We start from the raw sequence: 26,189 nt of genomic DNA, 5'->3' as shown, positions 1-26,189 counted from the left end.
GTGACCAGTGAGAAGAGCCACTTCACAATATTTGACCTCTCAGTGACCTGTGACTCATTGCTACATACCAGATCAATTAAGAAGAAAAAAATGGACTTAACCATCAGGTTCTGATAAGGTGGAAACCCTAGAATTATGCCAAAGAAGCATCATGAGTTGTCAAACTATTTGTGCTGTACAGTTAAGTTGAAAATCATTATTCTTTAGCTGGAAGTTAAGTAGATTAGTGAATCATCTCTGTTCTTTCACTTGGGACTTGGATTTGAATTCAAACCTAGAGACAAAAATAACCAGTCTAATTTCAATTTATAATGCAACATCTCAGAAATTAATCTGTTACAGTGAAATAGACTGAGATTTTAGATTAAAATTTATTAGTGTAAATGGGGATTTTAATTTCTCAATGAAACAAAGGATTATTAGACCAGTTATATCCCTGTCAAACATGTCTTGAATTGAACTTGTTTTACAGTCATCACTGCAGTATTATTTCAGAGATGATACTCAGATTCACATGTATGCTGCAGTTGGTAAACAAATTTAAGGTTTGAAAATCAGGCTGAATTCCAATTGGAACATTATTAATTTTTTTATGTTTCACAGGATGTGGCTGTTGCTGGCTATTATAATTAATATAGAGGTAATACCCAAAATTAATTGGATTAACGGTTAGCAAATTCCCTAGACCAGGTAAGCTGCATTCCAGAGTGTTGAAGATGGTTATAGAGGTAATGGATGCATTGGCGATTATCTTTCAAAATTATTCAGATTCTAGAAAAGTGCCTACAAATTACAAAGTAGCAAATGTAATGCCATTATTTCAGAAGGAAGGGAGAGAGAAAGCTGAGAACTGCAGACCTGTTACTTTGATATTAATAGTAAGGAAAATGTTAGAATCTATTCTGAAGATTATGATAACTAGACATTTGGAAAATAATAATATAATTGGGCAGATTCAGATTGATGAAAGGGAAATGTTTGAAAAACCTGTCAAAAAAAACTTGAACAATGTTACTTGTATCATAGATGAGAACCAATGAATGTAGTGCATTTGGATCTTCAGAAGGCTTTTGACAAGGTCCCACACTAGTGATTAATTAAGAAAATTAGCTCACGTGGGAGTGAGGTAGTATGGATTGATAGTTGGTTAACAGACAAAAAACAGAGTAGGAAAAATGAGTCATTCCTAGGTTGGCAGGCTGTTAATGGGAGGGTATCAAAAGGACCAGTGCCCGGGCCATGGCTATTCTCAATTTATGTTAATGATTTGGACGTGGACATTAAACGTGATATTTCCAAATTTGCTGAACTGACGCAAGAACAGGTGGAATGTGAGGAGGATGTAAGGAGGCTTCAAAAGGACTTGGAAAGACTAAGTGAAGGGCAGGGACATGGCAGATGGAAAATAATGTGGAAAATGTGAAGTTATTCACTTTGGTAGGAAAAACAAAGGTAGAATATTTCTTAAATGAGATGAGGTTGGGAAGTGTTGATGGCCAAAGGAACTTGGGTATCCCGGTTCATGAGTCAGTAAAAGCTAGCATGTAGGTACAGTAAGCAATTAGGAAGGCAAATAATATGTTGGCCTTCATCACAGAGAGATTTGAGTGCAGGAGTAAAAATGTCTTGCTGCAATTGTGTAGAGACTTGGTGAGACCACACCTGGAATATTGTGTGTAGTTTTGGTCGTATTATGTAAGAAAAAAGACATTTGCCTTAGACCAAATACAACGGAGGTTCACCAGACTAATCCCTGGAATGGTGGGATTGTCTTATGAAGGGAAATTGAGGAAACTGGACCTGTATTCTCTGGAGTAAGAATGAGAGATGATCTCATTGAAACTTACAAAATTCTTACAGGATGTGACAGGGTAGATGTAGATAGGAAGTTTTCCTTGGTTGCTGAGTCTAGAACTAGAGGACATGCACTCAGAAAAAGGGGCAAGCCATTTAAAACTGAGATGAGGAGGAATTTCTTCACTTAGAGGTTGGTAAATCTTTGGAATGCTCTACTCCAGAGAACTGCAGTTGTTGAGAATGTTCAAGACAGATTGATTTTTGGATACTAATGATGTCAAGGGATATGCAGATAATGCAGGAAGATGGCACTGGGTTAAATGATTAGCCATGATCTTTTGAATTGCAGAGCAGGCTTGACAGGTCAGATGGCCTACCATTGCTGCTATGCTTGGCCAACTTTTGTTGCCCATCCCTAATTGCTGTTGAGAGGGGTATGGTATGGTGCCACCTTGAACATCTGAAACCCACTCTGCGGCTGGGGGAAGGGTGCATTTCTAGGATTTTGACCTGGTGACAGAAGGAATGGACATATTGTCAGGATGGTGTGTGACTTAGAAGGACAAGGACAGCAGATGCATGGGAGCACCAGCACTTACAAGTTCTCTTCCAAGTGGTAGAGATCACAGGTTTGGAAGGTGCTGTCAAAGTAGCCTCAGTGAATTGCTACAGTGCTTCTTGCAAATGATACACATTGCCATCTTTGTGCATTACTGGTGCAAAGACTGAATGATGGATGGGATGCCAATCAAGTACGTTCCTTTGCCCTGGATGTTGTCAAGCTTCATGACTGACGCTCATGTCATAAGAACATAAGAAATAGGAGCAGGAGTAGGCCATCTAGCCCTTCGAGCCTGCCCTGCCATTCAATAAGATCATGGCTGATCTGTCGTGGCTCAGTTCCACATTCCCGCCCTCTCCCCATAACCCTTAATCCCCTCGCTTATCAAAAATCTATCAACCCGCGTCTTAAAAATATTTAGCGAGGCAGCCTCCACCACCTCAACGGGCAGAGATTCACCACCCTTTGAGTGAAGAAGTTCCTCCTCAACTCCGTTCTAAACTGCCCCCCCCCTTTATCTTGAGGCTGTGACCCCTAGTCCTACTGTCCTTTGCGCGGGAAGAGTCTCTCCACCTCTATCCTATCCATCCCATTAATCATCTTATATGTCTCAATGAGATCTCCCCTCATTCTTCTAAACTCTAACAAGTACAAGCCTAGTTTATTCAGCCTCTCCTCATAGCTCAACCCCCTCAACTCCGGCATCAGCCTAGTAAACCTCCTCTGCACTCCCTCCAAGGCCAAAATATCCTTGCGCAAGTACGGCGACCAAAACTGCACACAGTACTCCAGCTACGGCCTCACCAATGCCCTATACAGCCCGCAGCAAGACCTCCCTACTTTTATATTCAATCCCCCTCGCTATGAAGGCCAGCATCCCATTAGCCTTCCTGACCACCTGCTGCACCTGCAGGCTGGGTTTTTGCGACTCATGCACAAGGACCCCGAGGTCCCTCTGCACCGTCGCCTGACGGTGCTCCTGACTTGTGCTGTGTAGCTGGTGGACAGGCTTTGAAAAGTCATGAGGTAAGTTGCTTGTTTTTGCCCTGATCCTGTTTGCTTTCTGGTCAATGATGCCCCAAAGAATGTCCATGATGATAATGCCATTGGGTGTCAAGAGGGAATACTTAGATTCTCCCTTGATGGAGATAGTCATTGCCTGGCATTTTGTGGCACAATTGTTACTTTCCACCTGGAAACTTAAGCCTGAATGTTTTCCGAGTCTTGCTGCATAAGGGCACAGACTGCTTCTGTATCTGCTTCTCTACTCCAGAGCAATTAGGGATGGGCAACAAAAGCTGGCCAAGCATAGCAGCAAGGGTAGGCCATCTAGCAAAGTCTCTGTTATAGATTGACCTGAGTGGGTTCATGATCTGTAGTCGATATGCACAATCTTCTTGGAGATCCTGTCCACTTGGATGTGGCAGTTTGCGGTGTTGATGGAAGTCATGATGTGGAGATGCCGGCGTTGGACTGGGGTAAACACAGTAAGAAGTCTCACAACACCAGATTAAAGTCCAACCAGTTTATATGATAGTAACTGGACACAGACATCAAGTTTTTACAAAGATGCAAGAAAGCAGACAAGATACAGAAAGAACTACAGTTCACGAACCCACTCAGGTCAACCTAAACATAGACTATGCTGAGAGACTTTGCCGTCGCACCTCTGTCACACTCCTCAACCACCTCATAGACCAACTCTACAGCAAACGCCGCATCCTTGAAACCAAGATAGAATACATATTCTCAACTTGCGCTCAGGACACAGACCAGCTGCGGTGGGTTTACTATCAAATAAACTGATTGGACTTTAACCTGGTGTTGTGAGACTTTTTACTGTAGAAAAGCAGATGCAGAAGCAGTCCATGCCCTTATTCAGCAAGACTCTGTTTCTGACTTGTTGCAAATCATACTGAATATTTGTAACCATCAGTAAACATCCCCACTTCTGACCTTGTGATGGGATGAAGGTAGTGAAGCAGCTGAAAATGGTCAGACCGCCACCTTGACAAACTCTTACAGTTGTGGGACTGAGATGATTGATAACAACCAAAAACATCTTCCTTTGTGCTAGTTATGGCTCTTGTTTGTGGAGATTTCCCCTCTAATTCTCATTGATTCCAGTCTTGCTAGGGCTCGTTGATGTCAAGGGAAGTAACTCTCATCTTATCTCTTAAGATCAGCTTTTGTGCCCATGTTTGTTACAAGGTTGTAATGAGGTCAGGAGCTGAGTGGCTCTGGCAGAACTTGAACAGTGCCAGTGAGCCGACTATTGCAGAGTATATACCACTCTATAGAACTGTTGACGACCCCTTCTGTCACTTCTATGATTGAGAGCAGGCTGATTGGGCAGTAATTGGTCGGGCTAGATTTGTCATGCTTTTTTTAGACAGTGTACATCTGGGCATTTTTCCACATTGCTGGGTAGATGCCAGTACTGTGATTGTCCTGGAACAGCTTGGCAAGGGGTGCAGCTAATTTCTCAATACTATTGCTGGAATGTTGTCAGGGACTATAGCCGTTGAAGTATCCAATGCTTTCAACAATTTCTTGATCTTACGTGGAGTGAATCACATTGGCCTGCAGTTGTGGCTCACGTAAGCATACTAGTAACCATACCTCTTCATACACATGGCTCTTTGCAGATAGAAGGAGCAGGACCACACATTGCACCTTTTTCAACTGAACAAAAGCTTGAGGGACAGCCATTCCCTGGTTCATTCCCCATGACAACATTGTGCCAATTAGACATAGAAACAATAAAATAGGAACAGGAGGAAGCCGTTTGGCCGAGCCTGATGAATGGTGCAGCAGGCTTGAAGGGCCAAATGGTGCAGTATGATCATGGCTGATCATCCAACTCAATAGCCTAATGTTTTTCCCCATAATCTTTGATCCCATATGTCCCTAGTGCTATATCCAGCTGCCTCTTGACTACATTCAATATTTTGGCATCAACTACATCCTGTGGTAATGAATTCCACAGGCTCACTGTTTGGGTGAAGAAATGTCTCCTCACCTCTGTCCTAAATGGTCTACTCTGAACCCTCAGACTGTGATCTCTGGTTCTGAATTCCCCCACCATTGGGAATATCCTCCCTGCATCTATCCTGCATAGACCTGTTAGAATTTCATAAGTCTCAATGAGATTTTCCACCCCCCCCCCACCCTGTCATCAGTCCCACCATCCTCAGAATCAGCCTTACTTCAAAAACTTCAAAATCATTCTGACAAACCTTATTATAATTTGACTATTGCTGAAAGAAAAGAGATATGTCAAAGTTTTTTGTCTTGCACTCACCAGAACACTTCAAGAATATCAGTGTCAGGGGAAAACAACAATTTGTATTGTATGAGAAAAGAGTGCTGACTGGTTAACAAGTGGTCTCTGATTGGTAGAGGTGTTGCCATGGAGAGTGCACTAGTTGATGGTGACTGACAGTTAGCTACCAAGCATCATTTGAAATTCAAACCATGTATCTTGTCCCCAGCTGATCAAGGCATTGCCTTATCCTAATTAGGTGAAGGTTAACTTGAAAAAATTTCCAGTGGAAAGTCCAAGCTCAGTTAACTCATCATATCACACCAAATATACATTAATTCTTTCATAGCAATGTCCCCCCATTAACACCTGACCACAACCTAGAACAGAAACCCATCTACAATGTTCAATGGGTTTTAACCATTTTAGCTGCTAAAATACACATTAGTTTTTAATACTGACAAGTAAAGGTTTCTTAAAGGTTTAATTTGTAAGACCCTATGTCACTGAGCAATATATTAGCAAAAACTAAGAATTGAAGCAAGTGCCAGCTGATCTGAGTTAGCTGATTAGAGCTGAATTGGCTCCATGATAAATGATCTTAGGGCCCCTGAACAAAGACGAGAAAATCAGTTGTGATGTCTGATCCCAATGATTATTGACCCCAGCTGGAAGTAAGTGCATGTAAACAAAAGATAATGATGAGATCAGCCTTGCTTGTGATGGCCAAGATTCAAATATTTCACTGTTACATATGAATAACGCTTACCCAGAAATGACCAGGAACACATCAACGCACAGCACAAGAGACAGGAGCAGGGCTAAACCATAAGGTCCACTGAGCCTGCTTCACTATTTAGCATGATCTTGGGTCAATGATCCTGCTGATCTTGGGCTTCAATTCCACTTTCCTCCCACTCCCCTTATTGCTTGATTCCCTGATGGCCCAAAAATCTGTCCATCTTAAATGCATTCAACTTTGGAGCATCCACATCCCTTTGGGATAAAGAATTCCAAACATTCACATGCCTTTCAGTAAAGAGATTTCTCATATTAGTCTTAAATAATCACTCCCTTAATCTGATACTGTACTCATACTTTTTAGATTCGCCAGTCAGCAGAAACAACCAACCAGTGTCTACCCTGTAGCCTCTTCAGAATTCTGTATGGTTCGGTGAGATGACTTTTCATTCTTCAAAACATGAGAGAATGTAGACTGAGTTTACACCGCCTCTCACCACAAGGTGACCTATCATCCCAGGAACCTATCTAGAGAACTTTCACTATACTGTCTCAGGCAAATATATATTCCCTTAAATATGTTCAGAGTATTCCAAGTGGTAGTCTCAAAGTGCTGTATAATTGTAGCAAGGCTTATTTATTCCTGTACTCCAATCCCCTTAGAATAAAGGCCAATAACATGCCATCTGCCTTCCTAATTACTTGCTGTATCTGCATGCAAACTTCCTGTGCCCCAGAATACATCCAAATCTTTCTATAAGTCAACATTTACAGGTTTGGTAGTATAGAACTTGAGTATTGCTGAAGAGACATGTTGTCTAAGCTTTTCATCTTGCATTCATCAGGTTGGATTTAAAGGTTAGCAACAGTAGACAGAAGAAGGATTTATGCTGACTGAGAAGAGGGTGAGGGTTAACTAGCAGGTGTTCCCTAATTGGTAGAGGTGCTGACATGGAGAATGCAGCAGGGAACAGGTAGATGCCAACGCTTTGATCAAATTCAAGCTAGGCAGGTTTACTGCAGTTTTGGTCTCCTTTTCTGAGGAAGGATGTTCTTGTTCTCGAGGGAGTGCAACGAAGGTTTACAAGGTTTCAAATTTAATTTGAAGCAAGGTTGGAGTGAAGGCTACTGGGAGGTTTCAAATTAAATTTTAGGAGGTGATGGTGGGAACCTGGGATAAGAAATAGGGTTGTCTAAGTCAGGTTTTTAAAATAAAGTCCGCCCATTTTCCCCAGCTTCGTCTTCAAAATAGCATCTAATTAAAACCAATCTCAGCATTAAATAACTTGTAGTTCTTTTAACGGCCCAACAAGTAAAACAAACCCAAATTAACTTAAGGGACAAATTAAGAGGGGCAGCCCTCCAAAAAGGAAGGAGGGGGGGACGGCCCGAACAGAAACCAAAGTCCAAAGGAAACTTAAAACATTAAATCAAAATGTGATTATAAGGGTCTGTAACACACACCAGCCCCTGCGGTGCCCAGCGGGCACGGAAGGCGTCGACTGCACCCATGGACTCCGCATGCTCCCTCTCCAGGGACACTTGGCCGCGAATGTAACCACGGTAGAGGGGCAGGCAGTCGGGATGGACGGCCTCGTAGATCGCCCGCTCCCTGGACCTATTGATGGCGCGTCTCGCCAGGCCCAGGAACAGGTTCATGAGGTTGGCGTCCCGATGTGCCCCTCTCAGCACCAGGTGCCCGTAGATTAGGAGCATGGGACTGAAGTGCAAACAAAACATCAGTAAAAGATGTTTGAGAAAACCAAAAAGGGTGTGCAATCTGTAACACAAAACGTAGACATGGTCCACGGACTCCTTGAGGCCACAGAAAGGGCAGTCTCCAGACCCCGTATACTGGAGAAACCCACGGTTGTATGGCACCGCTGCGTGCAGCAACCTCTAGCCCAGGTCTCCAAGGTAATTGGGGGAGATCCCTCCGTAGAGGGACCTCCATCGGGGACTTCCGCCGCGTGGCGGCAACAAGGTCCGCTAAGGTGTATCCAGGCGACAGGCGAGGACGCGGTAGTGGAAGGTGTGCAGCAGCAGCCTGTACAGGAAACGCCTCTGCGCGGTGGAAAAGGGCACGGAGGTCATTTCCGCGAGACGGCTCATGCAGTGGGGCACCTGACCTGGGGAGGGGGGAGGTCTAGGCTTCGGGCCAATGTGGAATTCCGTCCAAACAGGGGAATGCTCAGATGGGATCCCACCGCATGCCTGAGCTGCCTCGAGCCCGCGTGCGCGCTCGGGGCTGAGCACGGCCGTCTTAAGGTCTTAGATGGCTTTGGTCGTGCGCCAAACGGTCACCCCCGCGCACTCAGCCAGCACGTAGGGGCTCATCCAGCCCGCTCCTCTGCCATCCAGCACGTCCCCAATCCGCGTCGCCCCCATGCCCACGGCCTTCCATTCCGCCAGCCACCTGAAGTTGTAAGGCTGGAGGAATTAAATAACTTGTATCTAGCATGTGTTTATACTTTGTGGGAAAATCTGCTGCATCTGCACTTGATTGGCTCAAATTTCTATCAGCTGTTAATTATTGATTTCTCAAATGCAGTAATGCACTGATAGAATTTCCCATTTTTTTAATCCCTCATCAAATCAGGAACTAGCGCCTCAAAACAACCAGTAAAATAGTTGTAAGTTTTTCAGATTTCTTCAGCAGTCATAGCCAGGTAAAAAATATAATTTACAAAAAGTATTAAGGAAACTCAGCATTAGAACTGGCCTATATCCGTCTAATATGTTTAGGTCCAGATATCAAGTTTCACTGTTGGCTGGAGCTTGAATTTTACTTCTTTTCTGGAGTTTGCTTTTCACATGAGTGGTTCTATGCCCCATTGCCCCAGGTTATTTTTACCTATTGCTGAGACATGCTTTCTTCCTCCATTTTCCAAGTAGTTACTCAACTTGCTTATTCTCCATGTTTTAAATGTATTTGATTGCATCTTTATGGTCTTTCTCATTTGCCATTTTTTGCCAGTGCTCTGTGTTATAGTTTGGCTTCTTTTCCGTTCCAAACCATCAACAAAGAAGAGAAAATTACAGCACAGAAACAGGCTCTTCGGCCCTCCAAGCCTGCACCGACCATGTTGCACGACTTAATTAAAACCCCCCCACCCTTCTGGGGAAAATGTGTGTTCCTTATTTAGTGTTAACTACTGGTCTATTTTCAAAACCAGGCCTGTGTCCTGAACAGGTTTGTGTTCCACATCCAGCACTTTCCAATTCTCCTCAGAATTTTCAAAACCGATGAATGCATCGCAGGAATACTCACCCGATTCAAGTCCTACTTGCCTCACTTCTCTCATGACGAGCTGGAGTTTAATTCTCAGTGCTTTGCTCCAATGCCCAAAAACTTCCCTGACACCCAGAGGCTATCTTTGTCCCTTCCAGACTCCTCCTTTCTTGTTGTTCATTTTAAGGTTTTCTTTGAATCCTAATAGTTTAAATGCCACCTCACCAATGAAAGCTCTTGACTGCATTCCCTCTTGTTTAACATCCCTCTTCTGTTAGGTTGTGCATTCCATTTGCAAGCACAACTCAACTCCCTGTTTATTCAGAATCTCAACTTCTGGATTATTTACTCAAGCCCTGCTTTCTGTCTTACTTGGATACGTCGTAACGCTGTCCATCCAATCAGAGAGGAAGAAAGGAAATAAGTGACTAACCTGTGAAAGAGAAGCCCTAATAAAAAGAAAGACTTATTTATATAGAGCCCTCCATGACAATTGAGCATCTCAGAGTGCTCTATATTCCATTATGTATTTTTGAAGTGGTGGTCACTGTTGTAATGTAGGAAACGTGGAAGCCAATCTGTACATAAGACACTTCCAGTGTGAGAATGACCAGATAATCTCTCTTCGTAATGTTGGTTAAGAGATAAATATGTGCCAGGACACCAGGAATAACTCGTTTTCTTAATAGTGCCATGGGATCTTTTTCATCCACTGACCCAATCAGACAGATGGGGTTTTGGTTCAGCTGAAAAAAAACAGCAGCTCTGACAGTACAGTACTTACTCAGTCGTGCAAAGGAGGGCAACCTTGAATTTTGTGTTCAAGTTCTGGAATGGATCTTGAACCCAGAACTTTGTGACTCAGTAAGAGCGCTACCAACTAAGACAAGGCTAATGCTTTAGAAGTGGATTTTAAGGTTAAGAAAGGGTTTGATCTGATAGACAAAGCGAAGTTGTTTCCATTTATGGAGAAAAAACTTGAGGTCATAAATATGAAACAGTCACTAATTAATCCAGTGGAAAATTCAGGAAGAAGTATTTAGAAAGAGAGTTCAAAATGTGCGCTCAGTATTATATTGTGCAGTTACAGGGCCCCACCTTTTCATTTTTTTGTACAAAATTCCTAGATTTGCAAATTGATGGAAGGATGTGTACATTTGCTTGGAGATTCCATGAGCTGCGATGGAATACAGAAGAGCAGAAGGATATAAATAGGCTAAGTAAGTTTACAGAACAATGGCTGATGCATTAAAAGCATTGGGTGAGATTTCACTGCCTCGCTCGGACGAGACTGGAAATTCCCGCCTGAAACCAACAGATTTCCGTTGTTGGATTCTCGCCTGCATCAATTCTGTGGCAGGCAAGGTGGTAGAGCTCTCGCCATTGTGTGAAGTCCTACATTCTGGATGCAAGAATGGCAAATGGGGCATAACTGCCTAAATGTGGGAAGATATGTGGTAGGTGAGACCAAAAGCATTTCAGATCTAGTTCATAAATAATTAAACATTAGTTAAGGTGTAAAAAGCTATGAAATTACAATGAAGGAAAAGAGAAACTTCTTTACACATTGACTTGAGGCAGTGGAATTCACATCCTGGTTAGTGCTTGAGACCAATACATTCAAGATTCAACTGAACAAGTTGATGAAGGAAAAGCAGTTGAAGAGATATAGGAACAATGTTGGAACACTCTGTACAGTTCTGGTCACCCTACTATAGGAAGGATGTTATTAAACTGTATAGAGTGCAAAAAGGATTTACGAGGATGTTACGAGGACTGGAAAGTTTGAATTGGAAGGAGAGAGGCTGGATAGGCTGGGACTTTCTTTCCCTGGAGCATAGGGAAGGGTGACCTTATAGAAGTTTATAAAATCTTGAGGGACACAGATAAGGTGAATAGCCACCATCTTTTCCCCAGGGTAGGGGTGCCCAAAACTAGGGGAATGATTTAAAAGGGACCTGAGGGGGCAACTTTTTTACACACAGGGCAGTGTGTATATGGAATGAGCTGACAGAGGAGATGGTAGAGGCGGGTACAATACAACATTTACAAGATATTTGGGAGGGAACATTTAGAGGGATATGGGACTAGTTCAGTCCTGGTCGACAGGGATGAGTTGGGCCAAAGGCCCTGATTCCATGCTGCATATCTCGATGACTCTAAATAAAATTTCAACTATTTGCTTGTGTAGATAATAAATGCCAACACTGGGCTGAATGTTATCGCTTTCATAGCATCAAAGGCTGATGATAAGATGCTAATCTTCAGCATAAGAGACATAGATCTAAAAAAAACTAATTTCTACAGTTACTGCACAACACTGATCAGACCTCTTTCTGAATATGAACAGTTTAAATACCCTACCTGTGCAAGAAATATTGAATTTGGAGAAAGTCTGGTAAAAAATCAGCAGGATGATACCTATATATTAAATGACTAAACTATGAAACTTGAGCTATATTCCCTAGCAATAACTCTAACTACCCTTCGCCGTTTTCTTCCAGGGAATAAACCATTCGGAACAAACATGGTTTGATCTGGAACAGACGACACACTCTTGAAATCATGCAATTTCTGAAGATAAAGCAAATGTTTTTGCAAACCAGGCATTGCATATATAAAGATTTTAAACTGATCTCTGGCATCAATCAAAAACTAAGGCCAAATTGACCAGAAAACCAGTCAACCAGAATAACAATACAGAATTTTCAATCAACAATTGAGAAAATAAGTCAATATCAGTAGCTCTACAGGAGTGTAAACTTAACAGAAATATACATTATTTATAAATCTACAATGAATAACATGAAAATAATGCTAGAACCAAGAAGGTATTTTGTGAAATTCTGACAGTGGAACTAACTGCTGCTGACAAAAGAGAAAAACTTGAAGTACACTTTTGGCATAAGGCTAACATGGAAAGGTATAGTCGCCGTAGTCTCAGATGATCATCAGCAGTGACTGGTAGTGATTTAGCCTGAGGATCACCACACCTCAGGTGAGGAGCAAGGTTGAGAAGGGTTTTCATGAACAACCTCAGCCGGTATGGGAATTGAACCCATGCTGCTGGCATCCGTACCGAGTTGTCCAACCAACTGAGCTAAATCGACGACTTAGGAAACTGATGTAATTCATCGCCGCAATGGAAGCAGAAAGAGAGATGGGAAGCATGATTTAATTCTTCTTGAACTGCTTCCCACCTGCAAACTATAAAGGCCAAAAAAGTTCTCAAAAACCAATAGCAGGCGTACATTTTAAAAACTCGTTATCTCGTGGCCATCCTCATACCTGGGATGACAAATTGATTGAGGGAGGAACTACTGCTGCCTTTTCTCTGCACACCACAGAAATAATTAAACATTTTAATAAATATTTGCAGACCTACCGTGCCATTGTTTAGTGAGTCATGGGGTGTACCATTTTGTAATATAGTTTTTTTGTGGACAATGGCCAATAACTGACTAATGACAGGAGGATGATAGTTTAATACAATATAGAGCATGGAATTCTCTCCCACAAAAAGTAGTGTGTATTAGCTCAACTAATAATTTTAAATCTGAAATTGATAGAGTTTTGCTAATCAAGAATATTAAGGAAGATGGAATTAAAGTCGGCCAATGGAGTTAAGGATACAGATGAGCCATGATCTCATTGAATGACGGGAACAGATTCAAGATGCCAAATAACCTGCATTTTCTTATATAGGTACTGAGTCTCGCAATAAATTTTGCTTGAGTTGTTATACCTTGTAGAGAGTTACTGTCTAATAATCTGACTTCAGATCTCAGTGGTGACAGATGATGTTTTGCCACCCAGTGCCATATTTTAAATCAAATCTATCTGGTCATCCATAAATATTTGAACCTTGTTGCTGTAAATGAGTTAAATAAAAATCAAATTGAACCTATTTCAATCCTATTTTAAAGATAAAGAATTCCGAATTCAACTTGAAAATTTGGAAATCCTTACATTGATGATATCTGTGCATCAATTTTATCTGTCAGAATTGCTTAAGCTAAAAGTAAATCAACTAAAATTTTCATCCATTTTGCTGAATTTTAGATTGTGCATGTCAGATTGTATGATCATTATTTCTATGTTAATAGTGGTCCAAAATTTCAGATTTTAAGAGTAACCCTTGCAAATCCTTATTGTGTTTTTCAGGTTCTACTGCAAATAGTTGTATTGTAACACCATGAAAGGCATCTGAAAGTTTGCAAACACAGGAGTGTTTTGCTAGTTGAGATCATATTTCACCATTGGTCATGCCAGTAGAGTGAAACTTCTATCTATTGACTTCTTGCAACCAGTATAAATGGTAGTCCAAGCAGTTGGTCTTCCATTACACCTGGAGTGAGCAGCTCCAGATAATTATTCAATACAAGTAAGGAAAATGCTGCAAGATTTAAGAATGCCTACGACTTAGCTTCATGCATCCAACCTGTGCAGTTGTTGTGGAAGGCCCACCATCTGAGGGATCCCCAAGCTCTTGCCAAGGCCCCAGATCTGCTCCTGAAATGTCTCTCTTTCAAGCTTTGGGTCCAGTGCAGACCTGGTTAGGACAAGAGTTGGAGAAATGTGGGATTGATGCCATGATCTACACTCGATACGTCCTCAGTCTTCTGCTTCATGACAGTTACGACTATGACATGCAGGAACAGGTACGCAGAGCAACTTTGCTGATAAATACAAAATTAATCATTTTTATTTTAACCCTGCAAGTGACTTCTTTTGCATTCCCCTGGTTATGAAATAAAAGGCTTCTATGATTTAACATTCTGTTTTTTGTATCACATTATCCAATAGACCAAAGATATGTCTGTCTTTTGGTTCCTGATAAACAAACAATATGGTACTTTTTTTGTCAAATGGTATCCCTAGTTGTTTTCTGCACACAGCGTGTTTATTGCCGGCTATTGTAACTCAAAGTACTTTGCAGAGATCAATACACCATAACATTCCATTCAGTTCCAAACATTTTGCTTGTGAATTTCATTGGGAGGTCTGGGATGAAGTTGAAGATGAGATAGGCATGGGATTAATCATTATTTGTACCTTCAAAGTAATTACTTCCACTAATGGGATCCCCTATGATGGATAGATACCCCAAGTTCCTTTCTATTAAACTCTTCCCTGAAGTATTTATTTAATGACAAGAATAGCTGCTTTTATATGTTGCCTTCCAAATAGGGATAAAAATCATCAGGCTTTCAGAGATGTAGGGGAAAAATAGATGCCAAGCCAAAGTGAAAGATATTTTGGACAAGAGACCAAAAGCTTTTTGATTGTGGCTTTAACCCATTTGCGCTTGTAAAGCATTTCAATTCTTAGATAAGTTTTTTGCTGTTCTGCTTTAAGTATTCCCTTAATCTTGTGTTTAATCTTCCAATTGTATCAAGTTTCAAATTTCTTATTTACTCCTTGGACCATTTTAAAGCAATTTTTGGTTCATTCTGTAATCTCCTTGGGGATCTTGCTCACCTTTGCATAAATTCATCAAATTCACTTTTTCTTGCTCCACTTTGTATGCTGTTCTCAATCTATTTATAATCGTGTTTATTTAATTAAGTACAAGCCCCTGGTGTGTAATCATCCTGTGTGGTCAATGGTTTATCCTGAAAATATATTACCTATGTTCAAAATTAAGCCTTTTTAAGGGAATAAATTGTCCACACTCATTGTTTTCGAAGCTAAATGCTGTCAATCTGCATATTGGTTTGTGTTAATGCCAGACTATGCATGGTAATATTTTAGTTGCTATCACTAAATGAAGCCACTTCATCAGTTTGCTGGATTTTCTCCAGATCACATTATCAAATTATGTTACCATGTGAGTGCTTCATGTGCCATCCTTAAGGGTTACCAGAAAGTCATCTTGTGTTGCATTTATCAGTTCATAGACTATCGATCACCTGGGTAATTTTGTTTGTTACTGTTGCTCATTATCACTAACGTCATAATTGTACTCTGGTTTTCCTATCAAGAGATTTGTTAGGATACCAGATCAGGAATCCAAGGTATATTATGAGGTCAGGCTAGACCCCAACAATTTGCTGTTTTGCCATTAATGTGAGGATATAATGTTTCACTCTAGACACGATTCTACTGACACACTGGAAAGTTTTATCAAAACAAACTTTAGTTATCAACACAGTTTAACTATAAGAAATTAATTAGTTTAATATTTAACAATTAAACAATACTTAAACATTGGCGAGATACAATTCTTAACTGCTAACTTATCCCTATGTGTTCCAATTCAAGCAGTATTCCTCTTAGAGCCTTAAAACCCCTCTTCAACATCATTTAGCAAAACACAGGCTTATGTGCTTGTACTTAGGGTGCCATTCTAGAGCTTTCTGTCTTGTTTCTTTCAGAACCAGGTAACAAATTGCTTGTTTTTAAAACAAATGAAAGAGAAACTGGTTATCTTTCCTGCAAGCTTAGCCCGTCCCATTAACACATGATTCAGCCCCTGTCAGTCAACCTAATAAAACCCTAATCTGAAATCCTAAGGGAAAAAACAAGTAAACACAAACACATTGACTCTGTTTAGACAAACACACCATTAGCTAAAATAAGTTATATCCGACAGTCTCGGCATGGAGCTGCATTTTTTTTCAGAAGAATCAACTCCTTGCATCAAAACACTGCCTCTTATAAAAAAACATGATAAAAATATATTTCTTAAAGGCGAAATATAAACACAGATTTTAAAAAGCTTTTTTTTTGTTTCAACCTTATCTGTAATAAAACTTGAGAATGATTTTCCTCCTCTCGTATATATTACAGGTTTCTTGGAAACTAATTCTGTCAATCGGTGAGTTGAGGAGAATAGGTGGCTTGAGAACCATTTTTAAATGTATTATTGTGAGGGCACAACCTGACCCCTACCCACTCACTCCTTTAAATGAGCCATGTTGGATACTGGCAAGAGACTCACTCACTGAAATTGGAAATTTCTTAATTGAATGCAACTGGGTACTAATGAGTCCTCTTTTAAATAGTTTTTAAATTTGGCTCTAAATTTTACTTGATTAGAATTTTCTTGAGTTTTCTTGGGCTCAAGAAACTGGGAAATTAAGGCAAATTTGAGCTGCAGTTCCAAGTGGATATTTAAACTTGTCCTTCTCCCATCAGAATAAAAACTCAATTATTGCAAATGTTGTCTCAGCATTCCTCTGGTAAATGTTTGGCAGAGTGTTCTTGTGAATGCAGATTTTTTTTAACCTTTTGAGGGTTTGAAGCTGACATGGTCAGAATGGGTGGTGGTTTGGATGTGTTTGACAGTACATAAGAAATGGACATCATTGCCATCTGAGGCAGAAATCACATGCTGTGGCAGGGTCAGCACTTGTGCAGGAGAGGAGCTGAGGTCGCGGATGGCAGTACAGAATTTATAGACAGACCTTCAGCTTCCTTGGCCTATCAGAAGAATCATCATAGGATTATAGAAACCATACAGTGTCGAAAGAGGCCATTTGGGCCATCGAGTCTGAACCGACCACAATCTCACCCAGGCCGTACCCTCTTATCCCTACATATTTACCTGCTAATCCCTCTAACCTACACATCTCAGGACACTAAGGGGCAATTTTAGCATGGCCAGTCAACCTAACCCGCACGTCTTTGGACTGTGGAGGAAACCAGAGCACCTGGAGGAAACACGAAGAGAATGTGCAAACTCCACATAGACAGTGACCCAAGCTGGGAATCGAACCCAGGTCCCTGGAGCTGTGAAGCAGCAGTGCTTAACCGCTGTGCTACTGTGCTGCACACTGAACTGAACAACCAGACTGTTGTGGTCCTGTCAGGTTCTGGCATACATCTATGATGACAATAGTCAGGATGAGCCATCATCCTGCCTCTGATAAACATTGAAAATAGGAGCAGAAGTAGGCCATCTGGCCCTTCAAGCCTACTCCGCCATTCATTTTGATTCTGGCTGATCATCAAACTTGGTCACCTGTTCCCACTTCCTCCCACATCCTTTGATCACTTCAGTCCTGAGCTATATCTAATCCCTTCTTGAAAACAGACAATGTTTTGGCTGCAACTGCTTTTCACAGGCAAATTCCACAGGCTCACCACTTTCTGGGTGAAGAAATTTCTCCCCATCTCAGTCCTGCATAGTTTGCCCCATGTTGTTAGATCTGTAGAATAAGCCCTTGGTTTTTGGACTCCCCTGCCATCAGGAACATCCTTCCTGCATTACACTCTACAATCCTGTTAGGTTTATAGGTTTCTGAGAGATTTCCCCCCCGCCCCCCCCAGCTTATTCATTGAAACTCGAGTGAATATAATCCTAATCAACCAATCTTTCCTTATACATCAGTTCTGCCAACCCAGGAATCATTTTGTTAAACTTCGCTGCACTCCCTCTATAGCAAGAACATCCTTCCTCAGATAAGGAGACCAAAACTGCACACAACATTCCAGGTGTAGTCTCACAAAGCCCTGTATGATTGCAGCAAGACATCCATGCTCTTGTACCTTAATCCTCTCGCTATGAAGGCGAACGTACCATTTGTCGCCTTTATTGCCTGCTGCACCTGTATGCTTTCTTTCAGTGACTGGTGCATGAGGACACCCAGGTCCCTGCACTTTTTCGTCTCTGTCTATATCCATTCAGATAATCTGCAATCAAACTTTTGCAACCGAAGTGAATAATATATTTATTCACATTATACAGCATCTCCCATGCATTTGCCCACTCACTCAACTTATCCAAATCACACTGAAGCACCTCTGCATCCTCCTCGCAGCTCACCCTCCCACCCAGCTTTGTGTTGTCTGCAAATTTGGAGATATTACATTTAGTAATATATTGTGTTTAGCTGGGGCCCTAGTTGATCCCTGCTGTTACCCACTAGTCATTGCCAACCATTTGGAAAAAGACCCGTTCATTTCTACTCTTTGTTCCTTGTCTGTCAACCAGTTTTCTATCCACCTCACTACACTCGCCCAATTGCATGCACTTTAATTAACACTGCCTTATGTAGGACTTGTTGAAAGCCTTTTGAAAGTTCAAATAAACCACATCCACTGGCTCCCCCTCGTTACCTCTACGAGTTTCATCCTGAAATAATTCCAGTAGATTTGTCAAACATGATTTCGATTTCCCTTTAGTAAATCCATGCTGATTCTGTCTGCTCCTGCCACTTTTTTCCAAGTACTTAAAACTTTTATAATTGATTCTTGCATTTTTCCTACTACTGACATCAAGTTCACTGGTCTATAATTCCCTGCTTTCGCTCTACCTTCCTCTTTAAATAATGGAGTTACATTAGTTACTCTGCAATCTGTAGGAACTGTTCCAGACTCTATAGACACTTGGAAAATCACAATCAATATATCCAGTATTTCTAAGACCATTGAGTTAAGTACTTTGGGATATAGATTATGAGGGCCTGGGGATTTATCAGCCTTCAGTCCCATCAATTTCTCCAACACCATTTCTCTACTAATGCTGATTTTCTTCAGTTCCTCCCTCTCACTAAAACCTGTCTTCCTGTGCAGAGGGATCTGGGTGTCCTTGTGCATGAATCACAAAAAGTTGATTTGCAGGTGTAGCAGGTAATTAAGAAGGCAAATGGAATTTTGTCCTTCATTGCTAGAATGATGGAGTTTTACAATAGGGAGGTTATCTTACAGCTGTATAAGAACATAAGAAATAGGAGCAGGAGTAGGCCATCTAGCCCCTCAAGCCTGCCCTGCCATTCAATAAGATCATGGCTGATCTGATAGTGGTTCAGTTCCACTTACCCACCTGTTCCCCCATAACCCTTAATTCCCTTATTGGTCAGAAATCTATCTACCTGTGATTTAAACACTTTGAACGAGGTAGCCTCCACTGCTTCAATGGGCAGAGAATTCCAAAGATTCACTATCCTCTGGGAGAAGAAGTTCCTCCTCAACTCTGTTCTGAATTGACTCCCCTTTATTTTGAGGCTGTGCCTTCTAGTTCTTGTTTCCTTTCTAAGTGGAAATAATCTCTGCTTCTACCTTGTCTAGCCCCTTCATTATCTTATATGTCTCTATAAGATCACTCCTCAGCCTTCTAAACTCCAACAAGTACAGGCCCAATCTACTTAATCTCTCCTCATAAGCTAACCCCCTCATCTCCGGAATCAACTTGGTGAACCTTCTCTGTAATCCCTCCAAAGCCAATATATCCTTTTGCAAATAAGGGGACCAAAATTGCACACAGTACTTTAGTTGCGGCCTCACCAATACCTTGTACAGCTGCAGCAAGACCTCCCTGCTTTTATACTCCATCCCCCTTGCGGTAAAGGCCAACATTCCATTTGCCTTCTTGATCACCTGTTGCACCTGCAGGCTGAGTTTTTGCAATTCTTGCACAAGGACCCCCAGGTCCCTCTGCACAGTAGCATGTTGTAATATTTCACCATTTAAATAACATATTGTCCATTTTACTATTATTCGTTCCAAAGTGGACAACCTCACACTTGCCAACCTTATACTCTATCTGCCAGATCCTTGCCCACTCACTTAGCCTATCCAAATTTCTCTGCAGACTTTCCGCGTCCGCCATGCAATTTGCTTTCCCACTCACCTTAGTATCATCCGCAAACTTTATTACCCTACACTCGGTCCCCTCCCCCCCCATCGTCTGTGTATGTGGTAAACAGTTGAGGCCCCAGCACCGATCCCTGCGGTACGCCGCTAGTCGCCAACTGGAAAAACTCTTTGCTTCTTGTTAGATAGCCAATCCTCAATCAATGCTAACACTTTACCCCCAACTCCGTGTACCTTAAGCTTATGCAGCAACCTTTTGTGAGGCACCTTATCGAATGCCTTCTGGAAATCTAAAAACACCACATTCACTGGCTCCCCTCTGTCAACTGCACTTGTTACATCTTCATAAAAATCCAGTAAATTCATCAAACATGACTTTCCCTTCATAAATCCATGCTCTGTCTGCTTGATTGAACCATTCTTTTCCAGGTGTCCTGCAATTTCTTCCTTAATGATGGATTCCAGCATTTTCCCAACTACGAACGTTATGCTAACCGGCCTTTTGTCTACCTCCTTTTTTAAACAGTGGCGTTACATTAGCTGTTTTTCAATCAGCTGGCACCTCCCCAGAGTCCAGCGAATTTTGATAAATTACAACTAACGCATCTGCTATTACTTCTGCTGTTTCTTTTAGTACCCTGGGATGCATTCCATCTGGACCTGGGGACTTGTCTACCTTTAGTCCCATTAGCCTACCAAGCACTACCTCTTTAGTAATAGTAATTGTTTTAAAGTCCTCACCGCCTACAGTTCCATGAGCATCAATTATTGGTACACTCTTTGTGTCCTCTACTGTGAAGACCGACACAAAAAACTTGTTTAAGGCCTCGGCCATTTCCACGTTTCCCATTATTAAATTCCCCTTCTTGTCTTCTAAGGGTCCAACATTTACTTTAGCCACTCTTTTCCTTTTTATATATTGGGTAAAAACTTTTACTATCAGTTTTTATATTTTGTGCTAGTTTATTTCATAATCTATCTTTCTTTTCTTTATCACTTTCTTAGTAGTTCTTTGTTGTCTTTTAAAACTTTCCCATTCTTCTAGTTCCCCACTAATTTTGGCCACTCTGTATGCATTGGTTTTTAATTTGATACTCTCCTTTAGTTCCTTGGTTATCCATGGCTCATTATCCCTTTTCTTGCATTCCTTCTTTTTCACCAGAATATATTTTTGCTGAGTACTGAGAAAAATCTCCTTAAAAATCCTCCACTGTTCCTCAGCTGTCCTACCAACTAGCCTGCGCTCCCAGCCTACATTAGCCAATTTCGCCCTCATCCTGTTGTACTCCCCTTTGTTCAAGGAGAGAACACTGGCTTGGGATCCTACTTTCTCACCCTCCATCTGTATTAGAAATTCAACCATATTGTGATCATTCATTCCAAGAGGATCCCTTACAAGAAGATAATTAATTTTACCCGTCTCATTACACAGGACCAAGATAGCTCACTCTCTTGTAGGTTCTGTAATATACTGAAGGAAACTAGCCCAACAGCATTCCAAGAACTCTTCCTCAAGTCCACTGCATCTGACTTGAGTCAACCAATCAATATGCAGGTTAAAATCCCCCATGATTATTGCTGTTCCGTTTTTACACGCATCTGCTATTTGCTTGTTTATAGCCTGTCCCACCTCAAAGTTATTATTTGGAGGCCTATAGCCCACGCCCACCAGTGACTTTGTCCCCCCACTATTCCTTATCTCCACCCACATTGATTCTACATTTTGCTCCTTAGAGGCTATACCATCTCTCACTACCGCCCTGATGTTATCCCTAATTAACAGAGCTACCCCACCTCCTTTTCCTTCCTGTCTATCCTTCCGAAATGTCTGATACCCCTGGATATTCAGTTCCCAAGGTGCTGGTGAGGCTGTGTACAGTTTCGGTATCCTTACTTGAGAAACGGAGTACTTGCACTGGAGAGGATGTAGAGGAGATTCCGGAGATTGATTCTGGAGTTGAGAGGGTTGGTTTATGAGGAGAGACTGAGTCGACTGGGATTATACTCATCTAATTCAGAAGAATGAGGGGAGATCTTATCGAAACATATAAGATGGTAAATGGAATAGATATTTTGAAGCAGGGAGGTTGTTTCCATTGGCAGGTGAAACTAGAACTATGGGGATGGCCACAAAATAAGATTTAGGACTGAGTTGAGGGGGAGTTTCTTCATCTAAAGGTTTGTAAATCTGTGGAAAACCCTGCCCAGTGAAGCAGTTAAGGCAACCTCATTGAATGTTTTTAAGACAAGGATGGATAAATTTTTGAACAATAAAGGAATTAAGGGTTATGGTGAGCAGGCAGGTAAGTGGAGCTGAGTCCACGAAAAGCTCAGCCATGATCTTCTGGAATGGCAGAGCAGGCTCGAAGGGCCAGATGGTCTGCTCCTAGTTCTTATGTTCTTACTTCTGATGCATTATTTGTGTCCTCCTTTGTGAAGACAGAACCAAAATATGTACCTAGTGGTCAGCCATTTCTTTTTCCCCATTATAATTTTTTCTGTATCTGACTATAAAGAACCTACATTTGTCTTCACCAGTCTTTTTCCCTTCACATACCTATAGAAACTTCTAAAGTCCATTATTATGTTCCCCGCAAGCTTACTCCTCTTATTTTCCCCTTGTTAATCGATCTCTTGGTCCTCCTTTGTTGAAACTAAACTGCTGCCAATCCTCAGGTCTGTTGCTTTCTTTCTATCCTATTTGTGTGCTGTTTCCTTGGATCTGGATAGGCTAAGCGAGTGGGCGAGGACCTGGCAGATGGAGTATAATGTTAGCAAGTGTGAGGTTATCCACTTTGGCAGAAATAATAGCAGGAGGGATTACTATTTAAAGGACGAAAAGCCACAGCATGCTACAGTGCAGAGGGACCTGGGGGTCCTTGTGCATGAGTCGCAAAAACCCAGTCTGTAGGTGCAGCAGGTGATCAAGAAGGCGGATGGAATGCTGGCCTTTATAGCAAGGGGGATAGAATATAAAAGTAGGGAGGTCTTGCTGCAACTGTACAGGGTACTGGTGAGGCCGCAGCTGGAGTACTGTGTGCAGTTTTGGTCGGCGCACTTGCGCAAGGATATATTGGCCTTGGAGGGAGTGCAGAGGAGGTTCACTAGGCTGATACCGGAGATGAGGGGGTCAGACTATGAAGAGAGACTAAATAGACTGGGTCTGTACTCGTTGGAGTTTAGAAGGATGAGGGGGGGGATCTTATAGAGACGTATAAGATAATGAAAGGAATGGATAGGGTAGAGGTAGAGAGATTCTTCCCGCTTAGAAAGGATAGCAGGACTAGAGGGCACAGCCTCAAGATAAGGGGGGGCAGTTTAGAATGGAGTTGAGGAGGAACTTCTTCACTCAAAGGGTGGTGAATCTTTGGAATTCTCTGCCCATTGGTGGCGGAGGCTACCTCGCTAAATATATTTAAGTCACGGGTAGATAGGTTTTTGACAGACAAGGGAATTAAGGGTTATGGGGAGAAAGCAGGAAAGTGGAACTGATCCACTTCAGATCAGCTATGATCTTATTGAATGGCGGGGCAGGCTCAAAGGGCTAGATGGCCTACTCCTATTCCTATTTCTTATGTTCTTATCACTACCTTTGGGGTCCTCATTTTCAACTTACTTCCTTCTCCCTATATTCTGCTCTTAGGATCTCATCTTTTTTTGTTAAACTACGTTGTTTGTACTAATGTTTACCACAACCGTAGGCTGTTCACCCTTCTCTCCTAAATGTCCAATAGCAATTCTGAGACATCCTTGACCCGAACACCAGGTAGGCAACATACCATCTGTAGTTGGTTTGTGGTCACAGAAGTGTCTATCTATTTCCCTTGCAATTGAATCCCCTATGACTTGCATTTCCACCCCTTGTGCTCTCTCCCTATGCAGCTAAGCCATTCGTGGTGCAGTAAAGTTGGCTGTTGCTACTTTCTCCTGAAAGGCCACTCCCTTCAACAGTATCCAGAGCATTTCAACTGTTTTCCAGGGGAATGACCACAGGAGATTCCTGCACTGCCTGTCTAGCCCTCTTATTCTGCCTAGTGGTCACCCTTTCCTTTTCTGCCGATTGAATCTTAGCCTGCAATGTGACCAGCTCTCTATACATGCAGTCCATGATGTTGTCCACATTGCAGATACTCTATAGTGTCCCCAGTGCTGAAAATCGGGCTTCCAAGAGCTGCAGATGGAGACATTTCCTGCGCACGTGTTGGCTCAGGCACTGGAAATGTTCATGACTTCCCATATGGAGCAAGGAGAGCACACTACAGCTTAAGGCTCTTCTGCCATGACTTGTCCCTCTAAATTAAACTTTTTGGAAGGTACGTAATATCAAATAATCTAGAGCCCTTCTTCCCTTGCTGTAGAATATAGTTCCTACAATCTATAAATCACCAAAAAACACTAAGCAATAAAGGTAGTTAACACTTACCTGACCATACCCAATCAGCTGCTTCCACTTGCCTTGTGTCACTTTTGGATCCTGACATCACCTCAGAAGCTCCAAACTAGCACTCCACTCTTAGTATCATGTTTTCTCATGCTCCTTTAAATGCAGAATGCCATTGAATGACAATCCAACTACTGTCGCAGCAACAAATGTTTTTATTAACTGCAAGGAATATTATTTGTTTAATGCTGTGTGATTTGCAAACCTGATTTATTAGGAGCTGTATTTAGATTCCTTGATACTGAGGCAGTTCAACATCTCAGACCTTCTCATTCCAGGAAGCAGACTTAGATGCTGGCTTGCTGCAGACAAAGATTCTTCTGCTTCAGATATTGCTCACGCCTGTGGGTAACCCCACTAATGAGTGCTACAATGTGAGCCACATGACCACCAACTGTATCATTGAGCAAACTATTGAATGGTGAAGCAGAATCTTGGGTGCTTTGAATGATTCAGAGCTGTCCTTTAGTATAGACTGCCAGCAATCCCAGAATGATAGTAGTGTGCTGCACAGCATCTCACAGCAGACTTAATTGCAAGTTGAGGAGAACATTTGGGCTCATCGCTCGTCTTTGGATGAGGAGAGTTAGAGAAGGGATAAACAAATGAAGATGGGACACCCATTGCCAGATCAGCTGCTTGCATTGACCAAAGAACAAAACATTACAGCACAGGAACAGGCCCTTTGGCCTTCCAAGCCTGCACTGACCATGCTTCCCGACTGAACGAAAACCCCCTACCGTTCCGGGGACCATATCCCTTTATTCCCATCCTATTCATGGATTTGTCAAGATGCCCCTTAAAAGTCACTACTGTATCCACTTCCACTACTTCCCCGGCAACGAGTTCCAGACACCCACTACTTTCTGTGTAAAACAAAAAAATCTGCCTCGTACATCTCCTTTAAACCTTGCCCCTCACACCTTAAACCTGTGCCTCCTAGTAATTGACTCTTCCACCCTGGGAAAAAGCTTCTGACTATCCACTCTGTCCATGCCTCTCGTAATCTTGTAGACTCTATCAGGTCGCCCCTCAATCTCTGTTGTTCCAGTGAGAACAAACCAAGTTTCTCCAACCTCTCCTCATAGTTAATGCCCTCTATACCAGCCAACATCCTGGTTAATCTTTTCTGTACCCTCTCCATAGCCTCCACATCCTTCTGGTAGTGTATCGACCAGAATTGAACACTATATTCCAAGTGTGGCCTAACTAAGGTTCTATAAAGCTGCAACGTTGATGCTGAGTATGCTCTAATGTACCATAAGAACATAAGAAATAGGAGCAGGAGTAGGCCATCTAGCCCTTCGAGCCTGCCCCGCCATTCAATAAGATCATAGCTGATCTGTCGTGGCTCAGTTCCACCTTCCCGCCCTCTCCCCATAACCCTTAATCCCCTCTCTTATCAAAAACCCATCAACCCGCGCCTTAAAAATATTTAGCGAGGCAGCCTCCACCACTTCAACGGGCAGAGAATTCCAGAGATTCACCACCCTTTGAGTGAAGGAGTTCCTCCTCAACTCCGTTCTAAACCGCCCCCCCTTTATCTTGAGGCTGTGCCCCCTAGTCCTACTGTCTTTTTTTGAGCGGGAAGAGTCTCTCCACCTCTATCCTA

General features: G+C 42.0%; 1 protein-coding gene across 7 annotated transcripts in view; it reads left to right on the top strand.

Moving 5' to 3' along the window:
- LOC145346828 (uncharacterized protein KIAA0232-like) overlaps window positions 1-26,189 on the top strand; it is a 100,722-nt gene that overhangs the window by 27,838 nt on the left and 46,695 nt on the right. For 5 of the 7 annotated variants that reach the window (XM_080194678.1, XM_080194633.1, XM_080194643.1 and 2 more), the window contains one exon: window positions 13,762-14,258. In XM_080194678.1, coding sequence (XP_080050804.1) covers window positions 14,028-14,258 — 231 coding nt within the window. In that variant the 5' untranslated portion in view covers window positions 13,762-14,027. Of the gene's footprint in view, window positions 1-10,724; window positions 10,818-13,190; window positions 13,303-13,761; window positions 14,259-26,189 lie in introns of those variants that run through there. The other 2 variants (XM_080194669.1, XM_080194661.1) reach the window with 2 other exon arrangements.

The sequence above is a fragment of the Carcharhinus amblyrhynchos genome, chromosome 1 (genome assembly GCF_965287045.1).
Source record: "Carcharhinus amblyrhynchos chromosome 1, sCarAmb.v2.hapA, whole genome shotgun sequence".
Classification (NCBI taxonomy): Eukaryota; Metazoa; Chordata; class Chondrichthyes; order Carcharhiniformes; family Carcharhinidae; genus Carcharhinus; species Carcharhinus amblyrhynchos.
The sequence above is the reverse complement of the archived record's forward strand: the minus strand, read 5'-3'. Positions and strand labels throughout refer to the sequence as shown.